The sequence below is a fragment of the Pogoniulus pusillus genome, chromosome 8 (genome assembly GCF_015220805.1).
Source record: "Pogoniulus pusillus isolate bPogPus1 chromosome 8, bPogPus1.pri, whole genome shotgun sequence".
NCBI classification, from domain to species: domain Eukaryota; kingdom Metazoa; phylum Chordata; class Aves; order Piciformes; family Lybiidae; genus Pogoniulus; species Pogoniulus pusillus.
Window position 1 is genome coordinate 18,935,507 of NC_087271.1, and position 21,325 is coordinate 18,956,831.

The 21,325-nt window shown below is 48.3% G+C and overlaps 1 protein-coding gene across 3 annotated transcripts; it reads right to left on the minus strand.

Moving 5' to 3' along the window:
- Positions 1-4,832: 4,832 nt before the first annotated feature.
- DEPDC1 (DEP domain containing 1) lies at positions 4,833-19,963 on the minus strand. 3 transcript variants are annotated; one of them, XM_064147486.1, is made up of 12 exons: positions 19,830-19,963; positions 17,647-17,912; positions 16,573-16,723; positions 15,849-15,967; positions 14,793-14,923; positions 14,466-14,513; positions 12,811-12,951; positions 11,504-12,361; positions 10,174-10,346; positions 9,066-9,242; positions 8,588-8,773; positions 4,833-5,504 (listed from the first exon to the last, which is right to left on the minus strand). In XM_064147486.1, exons 1-12 carry the CDS (start codon positions 19,875-19,877, stop codon positions 5,364-5,366), a joined length of 2,439 nt encoding a protein of 812 aa, XP_064003556.1. In that variant the 5' UTR covers positions 19,878-19,963; the 3' UTR covers positions 4,833-5,363. The 3 variants fall into 3 exon arrangements, with proteins under 3 accessions (XP_064003556.1, XP_064003555.1, XP_064003557.1); XM_064147485.1 differs by having other exon boundaries at positions 11,483-12,361; XM_064147487.1 differs by lacking the exon at positions 11,504-12,361.
- Positions 19,964-21,325: the final 1,362 nt, after the last annotated feature.

The following is a 21,325-nucleotide window of genomic DNA, read 5'->3' on the forward strand; positions in this document are numbered from 1 at the left end:
GCACCACGGTGGCCACCACTCAGTTACTCCTATTGAGAAAATCAGGAATTCATAGGCTGGTTTGAGTGGGAAGGAACCTTTATAGGTCCATCCAGTCCAACCCCCCTGCAGTCAGCAGAGACAGCTGCAACTAGAGCAGGCTGCTCAGAGCCCCAGGCAACCTGCCCTGCAGTGGTTCCAGGGAAGGGGCACAGAGCCATATGAGCATTTAGCTTAGAAAAGGCCTTCAAGGCCATCGAGTGCAACTATTAACCCTACTCTACCAAGTCTACCACTAAGCCATATCCTCTACCCCCACATCTCCATGGCTTTCAAACCCCTCTGGGGATGGAGACTCCACCACTGCCCAGGGCAGTCTGGACCAGGCCTTGACAACCCTCAAGGGGAAGAAATTGTTCCTTATGTCCAAACTAAACCTCCTCTGGTGCACCTTGAAGCCATTCTCTTTTGTCCTCACACTAGTTCCTCAGGAGAAGATACCAACCCCCACCTCACTGCAGCCTCCCCTACCTCTCTGGGGCAGCCTGGGCCAGGGTCTCACCATCCTCAGGGTAACAAATTCCCTCCTCAACACCAAGCTCAAGAAGCCCCCAGAGGTACTCACAAGCTGTACATTTTCTCCTTGAGGAAGACCTCGAGCAGCCAAACGCCACCAGAGCCACGCACAGGGTATTTATTGGGGGCTGAGCCCCTGCTGAGGTGACTCCCGTGCTGAAAACCTCCCTCACCAATGAGCATGCCCTGGGAACAGAGCTGGCTTTCACCCCCCCAGATCCTTCCCAGGGCTTTGAGAGGTTTTGTCTTGCATAAAAAAGAGCTTTGAATGTTTTCCTGAGACCTAAATTCTTCCCTAGCAGAGCGATTACAATGAAGGGAGGGGGGTGGAAAACCCACTGGGAGGGAGTGGAACGGAGCCGGAGTCACGCTGGGCACTTGGCACAGCACCACGGGCTGCAGGAGACCTTCCAGAGAGAAACTGCTCCTGCCTGCAGACACCTCAAGCCCCTGAAATGGAGAGTTCATGGAATCATGGAATGGTTTGGGTTGGAAGGGACCTTCAAGGTCATCTAGTTCCAACCCTCCTGCCATGGGCAGGGACACCTCCCACTAGAGCAGGATGGCCTTGGCATCTACCTGCCTGCAATCTGAGGAGCAGAGCTTCATCTAGGACTGACCCAGGAAACTGGGCTTTGGCTAGAAACTGCCCAGCAGAAAAAGATGTGGGGGTGTTGGCCAACAACCAAATAGGAGCCAGACTGTGCCCAGGTAGCCAAAAAGGCCATCAGCAAACTGGTTTGGATCAGCAATAGTGTGGCCAGCAGGACTAGGGCAGGGATTGTGTCCCTGGACTGGGCACTTGAGTACTAGGTTCAGTTTTGAGCCACTCACTCCAAGAAGGACATTAAGGGGCTGGAGCAGGCCCAAATAAGGGCAACAAAACTGGGGAAGGGTCTGGAGAACAGGGCTGGGGAGGAGCAGCTGAGGGAGGTGGGAGCGCTCAGCCTGGAGGGGGGGAGGCTGAGGAGAGACCTTCTGTCTCTCTACAACTCCCTGGAAGGAGGTTGGAAGCCAGGTGGGGGTTGGTCTCTTCTCCCAAGGAGTAAGGGATAGGTCAAGGAGAAATAGTCTGAAATTGCCCCAGGGGAGGTTTAGGTTGGACAGGAGGAACATTTTTTCCCCAGAAGGGTTCTCAATGCCTGGCCCAGGCTGCCCAGAGCATGTGCTCAGGAGCACATTGCATCTGCTCATGGTTTGCTTCACAGCCAGCAGAGTTGCCATCAGTGGTGGGCTGAAGATCACCCTAAAAACCCCATCCTGTGGTATGAGCAGATGTTTGTGAAAGCACCGAGCTGTAAGAACTTTCCAAGGTTAATGAGATTAGAGAGCTTACAGCCCTGCCCTCCTGGGCACCCCATGGCACGAGAGGGGGCCAGCTCCCTCCACCCACCTGCAGCACTCCTCCTTAACCAGCAGAAGTTGGGCTCCAGGGAGGCAAACTGTGGTGAAAGGAGAAAATGAGACCTTGAACAGTCACCACGTGTGAAGAGTTGGCTTCTTTCTGGGTTGTTTTGTTTGTCCCCTCCTTAACAAGAATTTCCTTCTGGCCTGAGGGGTCATTTCAGGTTTCCTGCTGAAAAACAAGATTCTGAGTTGAGCCTGTATGGGCTCCTGGAGGCCTCCAGTTAACCCTTCCTATTAAACAACCTTAATTGTCTGTGGAAGAATTCCAGCAATAAATGCAAAATCATGGAATATTTTTGGTTGGAAGAGACCTTCAAGTCCATCAAGTCCAACCCTTAACCCAGCACTGCCAGGCCACCACTAAACCACACACCTCAGCATCACATCTCCATGGATGGAGACTCCACCACTGCCTTGGGCAGCCTGGGCCAGACTTTGACAGCCCTCAAGGGAAAGAAATTTTTCCTCACGTCCAACTTGAATGTCCCCTGGGGTAACACGAGGCCATTTCCTCTTGTCCCTAGGAACAAGTGACAGGATAAGAGACCAACTTCCACCTGGCTTCAACCACCTTTCAGGGAGTTGTAGAAAGCAAAGAGGTCTCCTCTCAGTCTCCTTTTCTCCAGACTAAACAATTCCAGTTCCCTCAGCTGCCCCTCACCAGACCTGTTCCCTAGACCCTTCCCCAGCTGCTTTGTCCTTCTCTGGACCCTCTCCAGCACCTCACTGCCCTTCTAAGAATAAGGGCCCCAAAACTGAAGGCTGTACTGGAGCTGTGGCCTCCCTGGTGCCCAGCACAGGCAGACAATCCCTGCCCTAGTCCTGCTGCCCATTTTCACATAAAGGAAGTTAAAAAGCCCCAGCAGACCCAGTTCAGAGACTGGAAACAGAGCCCCAGCCTGGTTTTCACACGAGAGTAAGTGACATCTGAAAGAAGGGTTTAGATTAAACTTCACTTTGAGCTTCTCACTCCTTTGGAAGGTTTCATTGTCTCTGTTTCCCTCTTGATTCCCCTTTTTGTCAAGATCTGTCAAAACCTCTGAAGGGAGCATTAAATAACACGGCTCAAGACCTCTGAATAATGAGGGCAGAGCTTTGAAAGCTAAATCCTGAGCAATGTGAGCTTCTGGCTTCCTAAGTTGCTTAACTGGAACGCAGACCAAGCATTTGTGCCACACTGAACAGGTCTGAGAGGAACTAGAGGCACCTTTGGGTAGTTTTAAAAGCAGTGGTTATGGAGTAGGAACATCTGTCACCTGCTGGGGAACTGTAGATACCTACAGCACACCAAGATGCTGAGGGTCCTGGAGCATCTTTATGAGGAGCAAAGGCTGAGAGCCCTGGGGCTGTTGAGCCTGCAGAAGAACAGCCCCAGAGGGGATCTGAGCAGTGCTCAGCAAGAGATAAAGCACCTGTGGGGGGGAAGAGGATGGGACCAGACTCTTCTCAGTGGTGTCCAGGGACAGCACAAGGGGCAGTGGGCACAAACTGGAACCCAGGAGGTTCCACCTGAACAGGAGGAGAAAATTCTTTAGTGTGAGGGTTCTGTAGGCCTGGAGCAGGCAGCCCAGAAAGGTTGTGGAATCTCCTTCTCTGGAGAGAGCTTCCAACTCCAGCTGGGCAGACTGCTGTGGGTACCCTGCTTTAACAGGGTATTTGGACTAGATGATCTTCAGGTCCCTTCTGACCCAAACCAGTCTATGATTACCAATAAAGAGAAGACAGAAGGAAACAGCTCCCACCAAAGCAGTTACTGCTATAAAAATGCTCAATTCTACAAAGTATGAAACCTCATAAACAGCATTGAAGTGGAAATGAAGTTGGACTTACACATACCTTCTGCTGCAGTCCCTCATGGGCAGCACATCCCCTCCAGTTTTACACACGGGATCCTAGCATGGGTGGCATTGTTGATCTGCTGCAGTCTAGGAAGGCTCTGCAAAGGGAGCTGGCCAGGCTGGATGGATATGCTGAGGCCAACGGGATAAGGTTTAACAAGGCAAAGAGCTGGGTGCTGCACTTGGGTCACAACACCAGCAGGAAGGCTCCAGGCTTGAGGCAGTCACTGCCCAGCAGAGAAAGACCTGGAAGGGCTGGTTGACAGCAGCTGGAGATGAACCAGTGTGTGTGTGCCTAGGTGGCCACCAGCAACCTGGCTTGGATCAGCAGTGGTATGACCAACAGGACCAGTGATTGTCTCCCTGTACTGGGCACTGGTGAGGCTGCTCCCCGAGTGCAGGGTTCACTGCTGGGCCTCTCACTCCAAGTACATTCAGGGCTGGAGCAGGTCCAGAGAAGGGTAAAGCAGCTGGTGAAGGGCCTGGAGAACAGGGCTGGTGAGGAGTGGCTGAGGAACCTGAAGAAAAGGAAGGTGAGGGGAAACCTCTGATCTCTACAACTCCCTGAAAGAAGGTTGGAACCAGGTGGGGATTGGTCTCTTCTCCCTAGTATAAGGTGATACAAGGAGAGGAATAGGCCTGAAATTGTGGTCAGGCATTGGAACAGGCTGCCCAGGGAGGTGGTAGAGTCCCCATCCCTGGAGGTGTCCAAGAAACCTGTGGACATGGCACTTGGGAACATGGTTTAATGGCAGTGGTGGGCTTGGGTTAATGGTTGGACTCGATGTTAGGTCTTTTCCAACTGAAACAATTCTATGATTCTGTTATTTTGAGACTAGAACTGAAGTCAATTATCCATGAAAACATCAGAACTAGACCCAAAGCTTTTAGTATCAGTAGAGTCACAGAATGGTTTGGGTTGAAAGAGACCTTAAAGTATCATCTAGTTCCAACCCCTGCCACAGGCAGGGACACTTCCCACTAGACCAAGGTTGCTCAGCTTGAGATGAATTCTACAGATACAACCAGAAATATTTTTGGAAGTCAGATAATTTATTTCTGGTGAATTTCTGGCTCCTTCAGAAACAAACAAAAACAACTCTTTAAATTAATCCTCGACTCAAACATTTTGTTTAAATGACAAACAGGTGAAGAAGGCACTTAAGTGACACAGACAAACATTTCAAAGTTATAAAAAAGAGAATAAATGGCACAAATTCCTGCCCAGACATTAAAAAAAATCCAATATTTTCCATATGATTAGTTTCCCACATGAAAACAAGAGATATTTTTGGTTAATAGCTTTCTGTTTAGATTCACTTTTACTGAGTAGAATATATTGGAATAATTTGTAAACTGATAAATATTTACTCTTTCAGTCCAAAAGTTCTCTGCAACACACACACAAAATAACATAAAGAGTGAATTTGGCACCTTGACACAATGCCCATGTAAACATTTCTTCCTTCTTCTCACAAAGCCACCAGCAAATTTGTTGGGAGTGCCCTTTGGTAACTGGGTTGTTCCTCCAACAAAGAACCAAGCAGCTGAAATGTGGTGAAATTAGTATCTGAGGCTCCGAAATCTTGGTTTCCTCAAGCTAAGCATGGGGGGTTTGATGGTAGGTTTGTTCTCCAAGAGCATGGCTTCATTTTCAGTGGTAGGAAACCTCTTCTGATAGATGAGAGGGTATTCCTTCTGGAACTGGAAAGAGAAAAGCCAAAAAAATTAAGTATCAGACTCCACCAGAAGCCTTGGTTGGGTCCAGCTGACTCACTGACCACTTGGTAAGAATGAATCCTGGTTTGGGGTGGCCCAGCAGGACTGGAGAAGAGATTGCACCCCTGTAACAGGCACTGGTGAGGCTGCACCTCGAGTGCTGGATTCAGTTTTGTGCCCCTCACTCCAAGAAGGACGTTGAGGGGTTGAAGTGAATCTAGAGAAGGGCAGTGAAGCAAGTGAAGGGTCTAGAGAACAGGGCTGGTGAGGAATCACAGAATTAACCAGGTTGGAAAAGACCTCTAGGATCATCAGGTCCAACCTATCACCTAACCCTTCTAATTAACTAACCCATGGCTCTAAGTGCATCATGCAGCCTCCTCTTAAACACCTCCAGGGATGGTGACTCCACCACCCCCCGGGCAGCCCATTCCAATGCCAATCACTTTTGCTGTGAAGAACTTCCTAACTTCCAGCCTGAACCCGCGCTGGCACAGCTTGAGGCTGTGTTCTCTTGTTCTCTCTCTGGATGCCTGGCAGAAGAGACCAACTCCACCTAGCTCCTTTCAGGTAGTTGTAGAGAGCAATAAGGTCTCCCCTGAGGAGCAGCTGAGAGAACTGGGGTTGTCCAGTCTGGAGAAAAGGCGGCTGAGGGGAGACCTTCTGGCTCTCTACAACTACCTGGGAGGAGGCTGGAGAGACAGGGCATTGTCACCTCTCTGGGCTCACCTGTTACTAGGGAGAAGAGCCAACAGCCACCTCACTCCAATCTCCTTTCAGGCTTGTAGGAAAGACCTCATGAGAGTCACGCTGTTACCCACAGCACCATTTGTATGTTTTGCTGTTGCCCTAAGTTGGGCCCAACGCTCTAGGTGCCGTCACGTATTTGGCTTGTCCCACTTCAAAGCATCCAAGGTGAATCATCACTGCAAGCAGCTTTCAGTTATCACACCACCAGCTGTCGCAGCACAGAGTGACACCAAGCAGCTCTGTGGACTTTGAGAATGAACAGGGCTACTGTGCAGCCCTGCAGCTGCTTCTGGACTTTGGAACAACCTTCGCTTTAGCGAGCCCAGCAGGTTTGCACAACACACGTGAGAAATCAGTCTGGTGAAAGCTGAAGGAGGGGAACCAAAGCAACGTGCCTTGCTCTGCAAAGCTGCTTTTGTGGGGTCACAAGACTCGCTTAGGAGATTCTAGGGCAAGCACAACAGCATTGAAGCACTCAAGACACTTGCCAAAGGCTTTTCCAAACCAGAAAAACCTCTCCAGGACTAAATCCTGACAGAGCTGAGCTTCAGTATTAGGCAAGATGTTAGCAGGCCACAAGAGTGCCTGAGAACCTTGAGCAACACAGATTACAAAACACAAAGCTGAGCCCACAGCCAAGTGTTTCAGAACTGTGAACAGAGAGAACTTCCCAAAGCTTGCTGCTTTGGTCACCTATTGGTGTGAAGCTCACCGACAGCATTTGCACAGGAACTTCTACAGCCAGTGCCCCACCAGAAGCCATAGCATGGAGCTATCACATGCTACTGAACAGAGCAGAACCTCTGAGCCCTTTGACACTGGTCTCAAACCACTGTTTGAACACCACTGCTGCCAGAAAGCACCAAATCAAGAGTAATTTGGGTTGGAAGGGACCTTAAAGATCAGAATCAATCAGGTTGGAAAAGACCTTCAAGATCATCAAGTCCAATCTATCACCCAACACCTTCTAATTAACTAAACCCTGGCACTAAGTGCCTCATCCAGCCCCCTCTTAGAGACCTCCAGGGATGGGGACTCCACCACCTCCCTGGGCAGCCCATTCCAAGGCAAATCACTCTAGCTAGGAAGTTCACAACATTCAGCCTGAACCTGCCCTGACACAGCTTGAGGCTGTGTCCTTTTGTACTGTTCTTGGGTGCCTAACAGAAGAAACCAACCCCACCTGGCTACAACCTCCCTTCAGGTAGTTGTAGAGAGCAATGAGGTCTGCCCTGAGCCTCCTCTACTCCAGGCTGCACACCCCCAGCTCCCTCAGTCTCTCAACATCATGTCTCTTAAATTGAGGGGCCCAGAACTGGAACAGGACTCAAAGTGTGGCCTAACCAATGATGAATACAGCAGCAGGAAGACTGCCCTGGTCCTGCTGGCCACAGTTTTCCTGATATAGGCCAGGATGCCATTTGCCTTCTTGGGTACTAGGGCTCACTGCTGGTGCCATGTCATGTTCAGCTGCCAACCAGTACCCCAGGTCCCTCTCTGCCTGGCTACTCTCTGGCCACTCTGTCCCCAGCCTGTAGCACTGCATGAGGTTGTGGCCAAATAATTTCATTCCAACTCCCCTGCCATGAGCATGGACACCTCCCCCTATACCAGGTTGCACAAGACCCCATCCAGCCTGGCCCTGAACACCCCTAGGAAGGAGGCATGCACGGTCTTTAAAATCCCAGGCAATCAAAACACATTCTACAGCTTTTTGTGGCCACTAGGACTGGTAAAGGGATTCTTCCCCTGTAGTGAACAGTGAGAGCATGGAAGTGCTGGAGCACATCCAGAGAAGGGCAATGAAACTGGTCAAGGGTCTACAGTACAGGGCTGGTGAGGAACAGCTGAGGGAACTGGGGTTATTCAGTCTGGAGAAAAGGAGGCTGAGGGGAGACCTTCTGGCTCTCCAACTCCCTGAAAGGAGGTTGGAGCCAAGTGGGTATTGGCCTCTTCATCCAAGGAAGAAGTGACAGAAGAAATGGCCTTGTGTTGCCCCATTGGAGGTTTAGGATGAACATGAATGGTTTTTTGCTTCTGAGGGTTGTCAAAACCTGTCCCAGGCTGCCCAGGGCAGTGGTGGAGTCCTCATCCCTGGAGTAATTTCAAAGCCATGTAGATATGGTGCTGAGGGACTTGGTTTAGTAGTGAGCTGGCAGTGCTGAATTGTCAGTTGGCCTTAGTGGTCTTTCTCAACCCTAATGATTCTACAGGAGCACTTTTCTGAATACTTTGCTCTCCCTCTGTACCAGTCTGATGAGCAAGGTCCCTCACAAAGGTATTTTAGAGGTATATGAAATATCCACCACCATTCTTACCTGCTTTAACTTTTTCTTTTTGTCTTTCACAGACAGGTTTTTATCCTTGATAATGTTCTCCAAGAGCTCTGCGACTGCAGCTTGTGAGGTAGAAACCTTCTGTTCTTCAAACTCCTGAGGTGTTATTTGTTTGCAGTATGAATAGGTTGGCAATATGGCACAGATTTCTTCCTCTGGACATTTGCTCTGAAAGAAGAGTTGAAAAAGGTCTAACGATTAGATATTGGTCAGGCATTGGAACAGGCTGCCCAGGGAGGTGGTGGAATCACCATCCCCGGAGGTGATGAAGAAATTAGTGCCCATGACAGCTGGGGGACATGGTTTAATGGCCATGGTGGTGTTGGGTTGATGGTTGGCATTGATCTTAGGGGTCTTCTCCCACCAAAACAATTCTATGATTATCTCAGCTAGGAAGTATCTAACAAACATCTAAGGTCTACTCAGTGACATCAGAAGTTGCAACCTCACCAGTACTAACCTGAGTCACCTTCATATATTCGATGTGATCTCGCACTGTGACCTGCAGGTAAGTTGGGACTTGAAATATTTCCTGTTGGTGGTCCATCAGAAATGAAACCAGTCGTGTGGAAAGCAGCTCATCCAGGTCAACTTCCTCTGAGCAGCACAGCACACAGCGAGAGAACGTCTGGATCATCTGCAAGTATTTACAAGATCAGCACAGAAGGGATCTAATAAATGGCTATAAATATCTGAAGGCTGAGGGTCAGGAGAGGGGGGACAGGCTCTGCTCACTTGCTCCATGGGATAGGACAAGGAGCAATGGATGGAAGCTGCAGCACAGGGGGTTCCAGCTCAACACAAGGGGGAACTTCTTGACTGGAAGGGTCCCAGAGCACTGGCACAGGCTCCCCAGAAAGGCTGTGGAGTCTCCTTCTCTGGAGATTTTCCTGTGTGACCTAAGCTAGATTGTATGGTCCTGCTCCAGCATGGTGATTTGACTCAATGATCTCTTTGGGTCCCTTCCAGCCCCTAACATCCTATGATTAGAAGGTGAAGAGAAAGGATTTGTCTGGTTTTCCAGTTGCAATGGCACAGTGAATTAATATCAACTGGGAGAGTCAACTGGGAGAGCAGTTGTGACACTCCATGAGGCTGTGCTGCCATCCAGCGAGACATGGACAGGCTGGAGAGTTGGACAGAGGGAAACTTGATTATCAAGGTCAAGTGTAGAGTTCTGCACCTAGGTAAGAATAATTCCCTTGAAGGACTGAAAGGCCACCAGAAGGACTCCCTGGAGCCTTCTCTGCTCCTAGTTGAATAACCCCAACTCTCTCAGCCTGGCCTCACAGCAGAGGGCTGGGAGCATCATTGCTGTGGCCTCCTCTGCTCCTGCTTCAACAGGTCCTTGTCTCTGCCATGTTAACCACTCCAGAGCTAGCCCCAGCACTGCAGGTGGGGGCTCGGCAGAGTGCAGCAGACTTGCTGGCCATACTTTCTTTGCCCATTAATCATCATTTAAGTGCACTGAGACAAGACCCTCAAGTGCAGAATGCTGCTGATGTCCTCAGTGTCCCTCAGGTTGTGTTCTCCAGGCAGCAGGGAGGCTGCAGCCCCTGTTCCCTTACCAGAGAGCGCGTGCCCAGGGCGTGGTGCAGCCGCGGCATGTCCACGTTGCCGCTGATCCGCGCCATCATGCGCATCAGGAGCTGCAGCTTCCTGCGGCTTGGTGGAGGCAGGAGCAGGCAGCAGATCTGTAGGGCTTCCACTGCAATCCTTTCCAAGTGAGGCTGCAGGAGATCTACAGGTTAATTGGAAAGAGAGCTGGCATTAAGGGTTGAGCTGAGACTTTCAGGGGATTTTACCTCTGTGCAAGAGTGGTTTGGGTTAGAAAGGATCTTAAAGATCGTTCAGTTCCACCTCCCCTGCCATGTGCATAGACCCCTTCCACTAACCCAGGTTGCTCAAGGCATCATCCAACCTGTCCTTGAACACCTCCAGGGAGAGGCCATCCACAGCCTTCCTGGGCAACCTGTGCCAGTGTCTCACCACTCTCACTTGAAAGAATTTCTTCCTTATCTCCAGGCCAAATTTCCTCTTCCAGTTTCAGTCCATTCCCCATCATCCTATCACAACAAGGCCTTGTAAACAGTCCCTCCCCAGCTTTCTTGTAGGCCCCATCTATAGGTAACCTACAGGAAGTAGCTGTAACATGGTAACTAACATTATATGGCCTTTTTGTGTGTGATCATCTTCAGCTTGCTTCACTGTTGTACTGGTGGTACAGTTGAGCCCCAAAGACAAGAATCATAAAATGGTAGGGGTTGGAAGGAACCTCTGGAGATCCCCATCCCTGAAACCATTGCAGGTCAGGTTGTTTGGGCTCTGAGCAACCTGCTCTAGTTGCACATGTCCCTGCTGATTACAGGGGTTAGGACTAGATGGATCCTTAAAGGTGCTTCCTACCCAAACCAGCCTATGATACTATGAGTCCAACCCAACTCCCAGAGAAATGACACTCATGTTATTCCTAGGAAATATCTTTCAGAGACCAGAAAGTCTGCTCAAAACCAGTGGATCTGAGCCAATTCATAGCTTCTTAGAATGGCTTGGGTTGGAAGAGACTTTCAAGATCATCTAGTTCCAACCCCCTTACCTCACTCCTAGCTTCTAGGTCATAATTATTTATCACTTACCTACAGAGGAAGGTGAATGAAAGAGATCAACTTTGAGTCCAAAGATATTACACTGCTACTATTTGTTAGCAGTTACAAAAGGCTACTTTGAAACTGTGCAATTTCACAAGCAGGCTTTGTTTTAAGCCCCACAGACCATGTTATCTGCACAATCCCCCAGCAAGAGTGTCAAAGAGTAAGGAAGCAGAGATGAGTTAGTCAACACAAGGCCTCACAACATGCTTTAGAGAAGGCTTCTTACTTTGTGTGCCACTCAACATACAAGAGGAGTGAGGGAAAGAGTGCTCTGAGAGTTCTGTGGTACTTGTGGAGAGTCTCCTTTTGATGGCGACAGCAGAAACCTCTGTCTTGTTGCCCACTGAAGTAGCCACACCAGGACTTGTTTTTTCTTGCCCACAAAGGTGAGGTTCTGGTTTTACTGTGATTTCAGCAACTGGCATATTAATGCTAGAGCAGCTTTTGGAATTCCTCTTGCCAAGCAAACTCAGAGACCTGCCTATTTGCTTTGATCTGTGATGTTCATCCAACAGCTCTTTATCCTGCAGAGTTGAGGCAGATGCTCTCCTGATCCCAAGGAGTTGGTTTTGAGCTGTGCTATCAAAACCAGGCTGCGGGTCACACTTAGTGTTCTGCTCATGCAGTAGTGATTGTTTTCCATTCCTTGTGTCCTGCATTGATTCCCTCAGGTAAAGGGATGAGAACACAGATTCTCCATTATTATGTACACTTGAAGTAGGATCTCCAATCCCTTCCAAAGAGTAACACCTGGTCCTAAATGGTTGAGATGGATTTTGTTCATTCCTGAAACCTGGAAGATTCTGACAGCTTCCTCCTATGAGATTCTCAACACTACCTGGTGCACATCTCACTTTGTGGTGCTGCAGTTTCTTGGCACATTGCTTTTGAACACTTAACTCTCCTGAAGACGACGACTCCCTGAAAGCTTCATGCTCTTTCTTTCTTTTGTCAGGCTCTTTCTGAAGCAGGCTGAGAAGAAGACACTCAGTTGATTTGAAAGAGTTCAAGTGAAGAATTTTTGAAGGTTGAGAGTCACATTTCTCATCTTGGACAGAATGTTTTCCACTGCATCTATCTGGAATTGTGATGCAGCCACACATAACTATCAGAAAATGAAATAGAAGTTAAGATGCAAGTGGTATGAAACTGGGCAAGTTCAGAAAGCAGGCTGCTAATGGAGAGGAAAAGAACAGATAAAAGACATTAATTTACAGCTGACTGTTAGTAATGCCTCAGAAAAAAGTGCAGCTGAGTCCAAAAACAAAGTGATTGCAACCACCATGCATGAATAAAGTGAGTTACACACTGCAGTAGTGAGGAACAAGCATATTTTTTAGGTTATGGTTATTGCATATCATAGAGCTCAGAGCAATGTAAGGCAGAACTGCACTTCAGTTAATATCCTAGCACAGAATGAGGGCAGTGACACTTCCTCCTGAAAAGGAAGAAGCTTCCTTCTTGAGCTGTCATATAATTTAGGAGGTCAAGCTTGGCTCTGAATGACAGATTTGCGCCCAAGTTGCTATCAACTCTGCACCGATTTGCACATACCTAAGATGTTCACAAAAAGTTCATAGTACTCAAAAGTCAGCAATGGTTCAGAGAGACTCAGAAAGTAATCAGCAACTGTCCTGAAGACATCTCGTTCAAAGCCACTGTAAGTTGGTTGGCTCATGTCATTGTTTCTAGGCCCTAAAAGGAAAGAGGGGAAGAATGAAAATTTACTCTCAGTTCCACTACTTAAAAAGTTTAGTTTTTGTTTTTTAATCAGCATTAAGTTTATCCTTGTTAAAATGATTTTCAGAGTCATGTCAGCAAGTGTAGAATGGAGGACCAAACAAATCATAGAATTGTTTTGGTTGAAAGAGATCTTCAAGGTCGTTGAGTCACATCACTAACCGAGCACTGCCAGCTCACCATTAAACCACAGCCCCCCAGCAGCACAGCTACGCTGCTTTGAAACCCCTGCAGGGATGGGGACTCCACCACTCCCCTGGACAACCTAGACTAGGCCTTGACAATCCTCAAGGGGAAGAAATTGTTCCATTTGTCCAACCTAAATGCCCTCTGGTGCAAACTGAGGCTGTTTTCTCTTGTCCTATTGCTTCTGCCCTGGGAGAACAGAACAAGCACCACCTGGCTCCAGCCTCCTTTCAGGGAGTTGCAGAGAGCCAGAAGCTCTCCCATCAGCCTCCTTTTCTCCAGGCTGAACAACCCCAGTTCCCTCAGTTGCTCCTCACCAAACCTGTGCTCCAGAGTGGACCTCTTCCTTCTACTCTCATAAATTCAGTCACTGTAATGCTGACTGCAGCAGCAGGCTTTTATCTCGAGTCCTTCACCAAATTTTGTTTGACTACTTCTAAGGAAAACAAAAATCTAATTGTTTTCTCTGAATTGGCATCCCCATTTTAGTATGAAATGTAGGAACTGCTCTAGTCCACCTTACAGCCAGAAACAGGAAGAAGAATGTCCCTTTGCTCCTGAACTGCACTAGAAGCAGCCGTGCAGAGGTTTGCCCAACCATTCAAGTTTTCTCCCTGCCTGACTTTGCTTAGCTTTTCCATAGCCTTGGAGAACCTGCTTCTGCTGAAAGCTTACAGAATTCAGTTATCCTGTGCATCTGGTTTGGAAAGGACCTTTCAAGGTGATCCAGTCCAGGTCAGCAGGGACATTTGCAACTAGAGCAAGTTGCTCAGAGTCCCCAGAAACCTGATCTGAAGTAGTTCCAGGGAAAGGGCATCTATCACCTCTCTGGGCAACCAAAGCCAGGGCTTCACAACCCTCGATGTCAAACACTTCTCCCTTCTCTCCAGTCTGAAATCTCTCTTTGATTTCAAACCACCACCCCTTGTCCTGTCACAACAGGCCCTGCTCAAAAAAGGAAGGGCACAGGAGCCCCTCTTCCACTAAACAGTTCACATTGCTAAAAATGATGCAGAATCAGATGATGCAACCCAACATCAGGATAATTAAGACTGCTAAGGGACTAATATCTTTATGACCTGACATACGACACCTTTAGCATGTGTTAATTCTTTTAGCTTACATTTCAGTGCAATAATTTGATCTGTTTTGCCTTCAGTGCTTCTCAAGGCACTTAGATGATTTGAATTTCCTAACTGAAACATCACAGTTGGTCTTAATGTGCAAATATATTTCAACTCAAAATTGCTTTTCTGGAACTTCAAAAGCTGTGGGTGACTTACAGTAAGCGAGGCACTTCATAGCTGATAACACCCAGTGAGGGAGGTCATCTACAATAAAAACAAGCACAGAATTTATCCAGAAACTCAATGACCCAAATAATGACTCAGATGAAAGAAGAGCTCAAGTTTAAAACTAAAATATTTCTACATCTATGCAATTTAAAAGTGACAACACCCTGGAGACAAATACAAGGACTTGTACTCTACTTTTGGTGGTGGTGGAAGTTAACAAAACACAAAAGATATTACTTTCATGACCATTTAATGCTTGTGGCAATTGCACTATACTGAATCTTTTATGAAAACCAGATAAGAAAATAATCTTACCTGCTTTGTTCTGCAAAATGACAACCCCATGCTTGCTTGTGTTGGTCATGTTGTATATAATGTACTCAGGAACGATCTGTGTTGGCTGCAAAACACCTTCCAAAGATGGGAGACCTAAAATGGTTTGTAAACTGAAAGGAGAAAGAGATGTTGTCTAAAAGCTTTGCTAGTCATGGATTTAAACTAGTTCTTTCCATATCTATTCCAACACCAGTTATTGGAGAAGGCTGACTGCTGTTTGAGAAACTCAATTCCAGAAGGACAATGTGAAGAGAATTTCAAGGAACAGCAGAAGTTGGAAGGGACCTCTGGAGTCATTAAGTCCAAGCCTCTGCCAAGGCAAGTTCACCCAGGTCACACAGGAACATGTACATGTGGGTTTCAAATGTTTTCAGAGATGGGCACATCATGTCTCTGGACCTCAGTGCTCCATCACCCTTAAATTAGAATTACAGAATGAGTTGGAAGGGATCTCCAAAGGTCACCTAGTCCAGCCTCCTTTGCAGTAAGCATGGGCAACCTGATCTAGTCGAGGATGCCCCAAGCCCTGTAAAGCCTCACCTTGAATATCTTCACAAAAATAAGTTCCTGTTTATGTTTAGATGAAGCTTTTTATGTTTCAGTTTGTGCCCACTGCCTCTTGTCCTGTCACTGGGCACCACTGAAAAATCCTGGTCCTGTCCTCCAGATAGCCTTGAAGTATTCACAGGATCACAGGATGTCAGGGGTTGGAAGGGACCCAAAGACACCATCATCAAGCTCTCAGTGTCTCACTGCAGAGATGTTCTAGGTAGCCCTTTGCTGTACCCTCTCCAGCAAGTCCCTGTCCTTCTTGCACTGGGAAACCCAGAACTGGACCCAGTACTCCAGATGAGGCCTCACCTAGGCAGAAGAGGGTGGGAGGAGAACCTGCTGGCCACACACTTGTGAATGTACCTCAGGAGACCATTTGCCTTCTTGGTCACAAAGGCACATTGCTGGGACAAACAGCAAATCTCAGTGAATAAAGAGCATACATACACATGCCAGCAGTGCCTGTGACAAGGTTTTACTCACTGTATTAGAATGACATTTCTCCAAGTTTCTTCCACATATTCCTGGCTTATTTCATTCCTGTGCAGCTTATCTGCTTTCTTTTCCTCTGTTATATCTGGGATTGGTTTCCCTGTGTTTTCCTGGAAATGAGTGGTTTAGACCAGAAAAGTAAAACAAAAATTAAGTAAAAATTATTCTCAGAAGTATAAATCACTCTGCAGAACATTACATTCCAAACCATAACCCAGGGAATAACCTTAGCAGTCTGAGCACTGAAATGAAACCAATCACAACTGCAGACCAAAGCTAAATAATTTGTGACTTTCACTTGTCCTAATGAAATTAAATCTCTACAAAAACCTATCCCAGAATCCCAGCAGGGTGGAGGTTGGAAGTGACCTCTGGAGATCATCCAGTCCAGCCCCCCTGCTAAAGCAGGAGCACCCACAACAGCTCACCCAGCATCACAATGCCCAGCTGGGTTTGGAAGCTCTCCAGGCAAGGAGACTCCACAGCCTCTCTGAGCAGCCTGCTCCAGGGCTCCAGTATCAAAGCAGCTTCTCCTCCTGTTCAGATGGAACCTCCTGGTTCCCAGTTTGTGCCCATTTCTCTTTTTACTGTTGCTAGGCACCACTAACAACAGTCTGGCCCCATTCTCTTGCCCCCCATCACACAGATATATATTACCCCCAGATTTTGGCCAGGTCTCTAGAACTCAAATTAAACAAGAAACTCAATTCATTACCAGAGACTGCAGCAACTCTATTTTTTTGAAAGGTCTCCTGGATAAGTGTGGCAATTTAAGAAGTCTTTCCTTGTCTCTAGAGAAGTTTCCCAAGTTCTCTTTTGGTGGACACAAGCTTGGTAGAGATTTGACTGGAGATGCTGAAGGAAATCTGCAATGAATAGGAGTGATGTTCAGAGATTCATAGAATGGTTTGGGTTGGAAGGAACCTTAAAGATCATCTACTTCCAACCCCCCTGCCATGGGCTTCCACTGAACCAAGTTGCACATCCAGCCTGGTCTTGAACACCTCCAGGGAGGGGACATCCATGACCTCTCTGGGCAACCTGTTCCAGTGTCTCACCACCCTCCCTGCAAAGAATTTCTTCCTAACCTCCAGTCTAAACCTGCCCACCTCAAGCTTAAAGCTATTCCATGTTAAGTATGTGTAGAATAAATTAGAAATATAAGAAATAACCAAACTCATACCCTACAACTCCATACCAGTGTGATTCCAGAAGATTCTGAGGAGTTTCAGGAAAGCAAGAAGAAAGCTGCTGGGATTCTCTCAGTAGAACACTGTTTATCATACTATAAATCAACTTTGGGCTTGTTTTCCTTGATTATAAATTAGGTTTGGGCTACTTTTCTTGATTCCAAAGTCAAGTTGAAGATACTCAGGATTTATACACACCACTGAGAGCAGAATTTAAGAAGTGAGGGCCATTAATATCTTTAATTAAAGAACTTAACAAAGACTGCTCCCCTTTCACATTTCCTGTAACGCATCCAAGAGAAGTAAACACAGCAGTAGTGGCAGCACAGCATGCAGCTACTGCAATGAATTCTCCTTGGCTCCTCTCCAAAGCACACAGAGCACTGAAAAACTTGGCTGGAGAAAAGCATGCAAAGAGCACTCAGCACACAGGATGTGTGATCTACAGAGCAAAGTCAAATGGTGAGTGAAGTAGTGCTAATAATTAAGTTGGGGCTCAATGGCTCAACCCAAAGTAGAATTGTTTTTTTGAGAGTCTAAGATTTTAATATAAAATCCTCAACCTGCAGAGCTCTGTTACCTCCTCATCATTTCAGTACCTGTAAAGTGCACCATTGTCTTCTAAATTTTCAGCTCCCCATCTCCCTTTTATATCTTCAATGACATGATTCTTGAGAAACTTTCTTAATAACTGGACAGTCTGCTGCCTAGTCACTTCAGGACCAAAGTTACTGTTGTTCCTTAGTACTTCATGGAGCCAGTCCACAGCTTCTGAGGCAGTAAAACAGCTTCCATGCTTTTTGAAGTGTTGCCTGTGTTTCCTCAGTGGCATCCCTGCTCGGAAGTATTTTGTAATTTCATTCCACTGAAAGGGAAACAAAACAGCAGAGAAGCAGAGAACTTCAGGTGAAGGCCTGAGGTTGATCAGTGCAAGCATCAATTCAAACAATGTTATCTTAATCAGCTTATAAATGAAATCACAACATTATCAAACAATGTATCAGGTTGGAATGACTCTCAAAGGTCACCTGGGCCAGCCCCCTTCCTGCAGTCTGCAGGACATCTCCAACTAGATCAGGTTGCTCAAGGTCCTATCAACTTTGACCCTGAATATCTCCTGCACATCTCTGGGCAACCTGCTCCATTTTTTTACCGCTCTGATTGTGAAGAGCTTCCTGATGATGACCAACCCAAGTTTTCCCTGCTCCACTTTCAAACCATTGCCTCTCATCCTATCACCTTCTAATGAGTTCCTCCCCAGCCTTTCTGTAGGTCCCCTTCAGGTACTGGAAGTCTTCTCTAAGGTCTCCCTGCAGCTTTCTCTTCTCCAGGCTGAACAGCCCCAGCTCTCTCAGCCTGTCTCCATAGGGGAGGTGCTCCAGCCCTTGAATCATTTTGAGGCCTCTTCTGGACCTTCTCCAAAAGGTCTAGGTCCTCCTTGTGTTACGGGTCCCAAAGCTGGACACAGGACTCCAGGTGAGGTCTCACTGGAGCAGAATAAGAGAATCACCTCTCTCTCAGATTGCCATTTTCATCTCATTCTTCTGTAACTGAAAATGAGGTTAGCATTTCACAATCACAAGCTCTATTGACCCTGCCTGCACACACCCAGCATTTTCATCAAATCAGTTTCCTGAAGGCACTGCCAAATCAAAGCTTTCAAGCCCAGTGCAGCTCTTAGTCATGAGAGGAAAACAGCTTCTGAGTACAGAAACGTCAGGTTGAAAGGATTTCCTTATACTGGATATGAGGAAAAAATGAATTCCTGCAAGAGTGGTCAGGCATTGCAACAGGCTGCTCAGGGAGGTGGTGGAGTCACCATCCCTGGAGGTGTTCAAAAAATGTGTGGCCATGGCACTTGCGTTAGTAGCCATGGTGGCATTGGGTTAATGGTTGGACTCAGTGGATCTCTTGAGGGCTTCTCTGACCAAAACAACTCTATGATTCCTTTCCTATTTAACACAATTACATGACATGTAACCAGCAGGCTGCTCTTAGTAAGATGTTGGATAATTTTCTAAGAGCAAGGCAGCATCTTCTTGGGAAGGCTTTCAGGGTACTTTATGTTGCTTGACCAGTTAGGGAGGACACAGAGCCCCTTCCTCTTCCAAAGTACCCCAGCCCACTAACAGGAATGGACCTCTGGAGATCATCTACTCCAACCTGCCTGCTACAGCACGGGCACCCACAGCAGCTTGCCAATCATCACAATGCCCAGCTGGGTTTGAGAGCTCTCCAGACAAGGAGACTCCACACTCTCTGGGCAGCCTGCTCCAGGCATACAGCACCCTTACACTAAAGAATATTCTCCTCTTGATCAGATAGAACCTCCTGGGTTCCAACTGGTGCTTGTTGCCCCTTTTGTACTGTTACTGAGCACCACTCGAAAGAGACGAGGGTCAAGAGGACGGGGCCAAAACTTTAGGTACTGATCAGCATTGCTCAGATCCTCTCTGGGGCTGCCCTTCTGCAGGCTCAGCAGCTCCAGGGCTCTCAGCCTTTCCTCCTCACAGATGCTCCAGAACCCTCCTCTCCCACATCTTCCTGCTTCCACCTTTTGCACTCTGACAGCAGCGATCGCGCCCACCTCGCAAGCCCAACCGCTCCAGTGGCGGACAATGTTAATTTGCGTTTTACCCTGAAGCGGAGGCCCCGAATAACGAGAAGGCCTGGACGCCGCGGCAGCACCCACTGCTCCTCCTCCGCCCCACAAACGCACCCTAAACCCCCCCAAAACGCAGCTCCCGCCCGCCGCCAGGCAGCTCCAGCCACCCATCCTCACCAGCTTGGTGGCTCGGTAGGGCCCGGGGGCTGCCGGCCGCCCCTCCATGTCCCTCAGCGCAGCCCCGGCGGGGCGGAGGGGGAGCGGAGGGGGAGCCCCGGCCAGCTCCGCCCGGCGCAGCGCAACGGCCGCGGCACAGCACAACGGCTGCCGGCACAGCACAACGGCCGCCGCCGCAGCGCCGCCGTTTAAATTCGCTGCGCCAGCGGCCCCCGGGAGCTGATTGGGCGAGCGGCGGGCACGTGACGTCGGGCAATGCGGCGGCGGCCGCCGGGGGCTGGGGGGGCAGGAGCGGGGAGTGACGAGGCGGGGGAGGTGTTTCGGGGTTGGTTGTGCTGCTCGAAGAGGGAAATTGGTTTTCTTGAGGAGCCGTAGAGCTGTTGATTTAATCTTCAGCTGGTGGGCATCTTTATTTGCCTTGGCTTCATCTGCTTTCTGCAGAGCAGGCCAGCACACTCCTCAAGAAACATGTTGGTGCCAGGGCCGTAGCTTCTCTGGAGCCTTCTCTCCTCCAGGCTGAACGCACACAGCCCTCATCCTGGCCTCATAGCAGAGGGCTTCCAGTCCTCCTATCCTTATTGTGGCCTCTGCTGGCCCCACTCCAACAGAGACAAGTCTCTGCTGAGGACTCCCGAGCTGGTCCGAGCACTGCAGGGTGGAGTCTCAGCAGAGTGCAGCAGAGGGGTCCCCTCCCTGCCTCTGCTGTGCACGCTGCTGAGGATCGGCCCAGGACATGGCTGGCTCTGGGCTGGGAGTGCATGGTACCAGCTCGTGTCCAAATTTTTAACCCACCAGCAGCCCTCCTTTCAGAGGGTTGGCCTCCAGGTCTTCATCCACAGGTGGGTTTGATACCAGAGGTTGCCCTGAACACATGCAGGACTTCGAACTTAGCTTTGTGGAACCTCACGAGGTTCAGCTGTTCCCACCTCTCCAGCCTGTCCAGGTCCACTCCTCCAGCACTGCTGACAGCACCACGCAACAGGGTGTCATGGCCAAACTGATTGGTGATGCCTACTGTGTGTCTGTGCTGCCAACAAGCCTATGAAGATGCACTGACCTCAAAACCCACCCGAGGAATGGCATTTGTTGCTGGGCTACACTTGGCCATAAACCCGTTTACAACCCTTTGAGTGCTGGGCCCCATCCTCTTTAACATCTTCATAGATGATCTGGATGAGGGTGTCATAAATAACAGGCATAAACTTGTGTTCATGCAAGTTAAGGCTTTAACAGAGTTGCAGGAATCAAGCAATGTACAGGCCTGGGTGCGCAGGGAGACTCTGCTCTACCTTAATGCACACCTTTTGTTTTTAGTGTTCCTTTTTTATACCCTATTCTATTACATATTCATTACTAATTCTAAGAAAAGGTTGGGTTTTGCTTATCAGTTCTAAGAATGGGAGGTGTCTCTTCCACGCATGTCTCTTTTTACTCAGTGGTCCCTCTGGTGGTCTTCAGGGATGAAGTAAGGGGTCTTCAGTGATGAAGTAAGGGAT

Excerpts from the sequence above, each read along its gene's own strand:
- DEPDC1 (XM_064147485.1), bottom strand. The coding sequence starts at position 19,877 with ATGGAGGGGCGGCCGGCAGCCCCCGGGCCCTACCGAGCCACCAAGCTG. Across the intron at positions 12,952-14,465 it reads TATGAAGTGCCTCGCTTACT|GGCCTAGAAACAATGACATG; the intron begins GTAAGTCACCCA and ends CTTTCCTTTTAG. Across the intron at positions 9,243-10,173 it reads CCCTGGGCACGCGCTCTCTG|ATGATCCAGACGTTCTCTCG; the intron begins GTAAGGGAACAG and ends AAATACTTGCAG.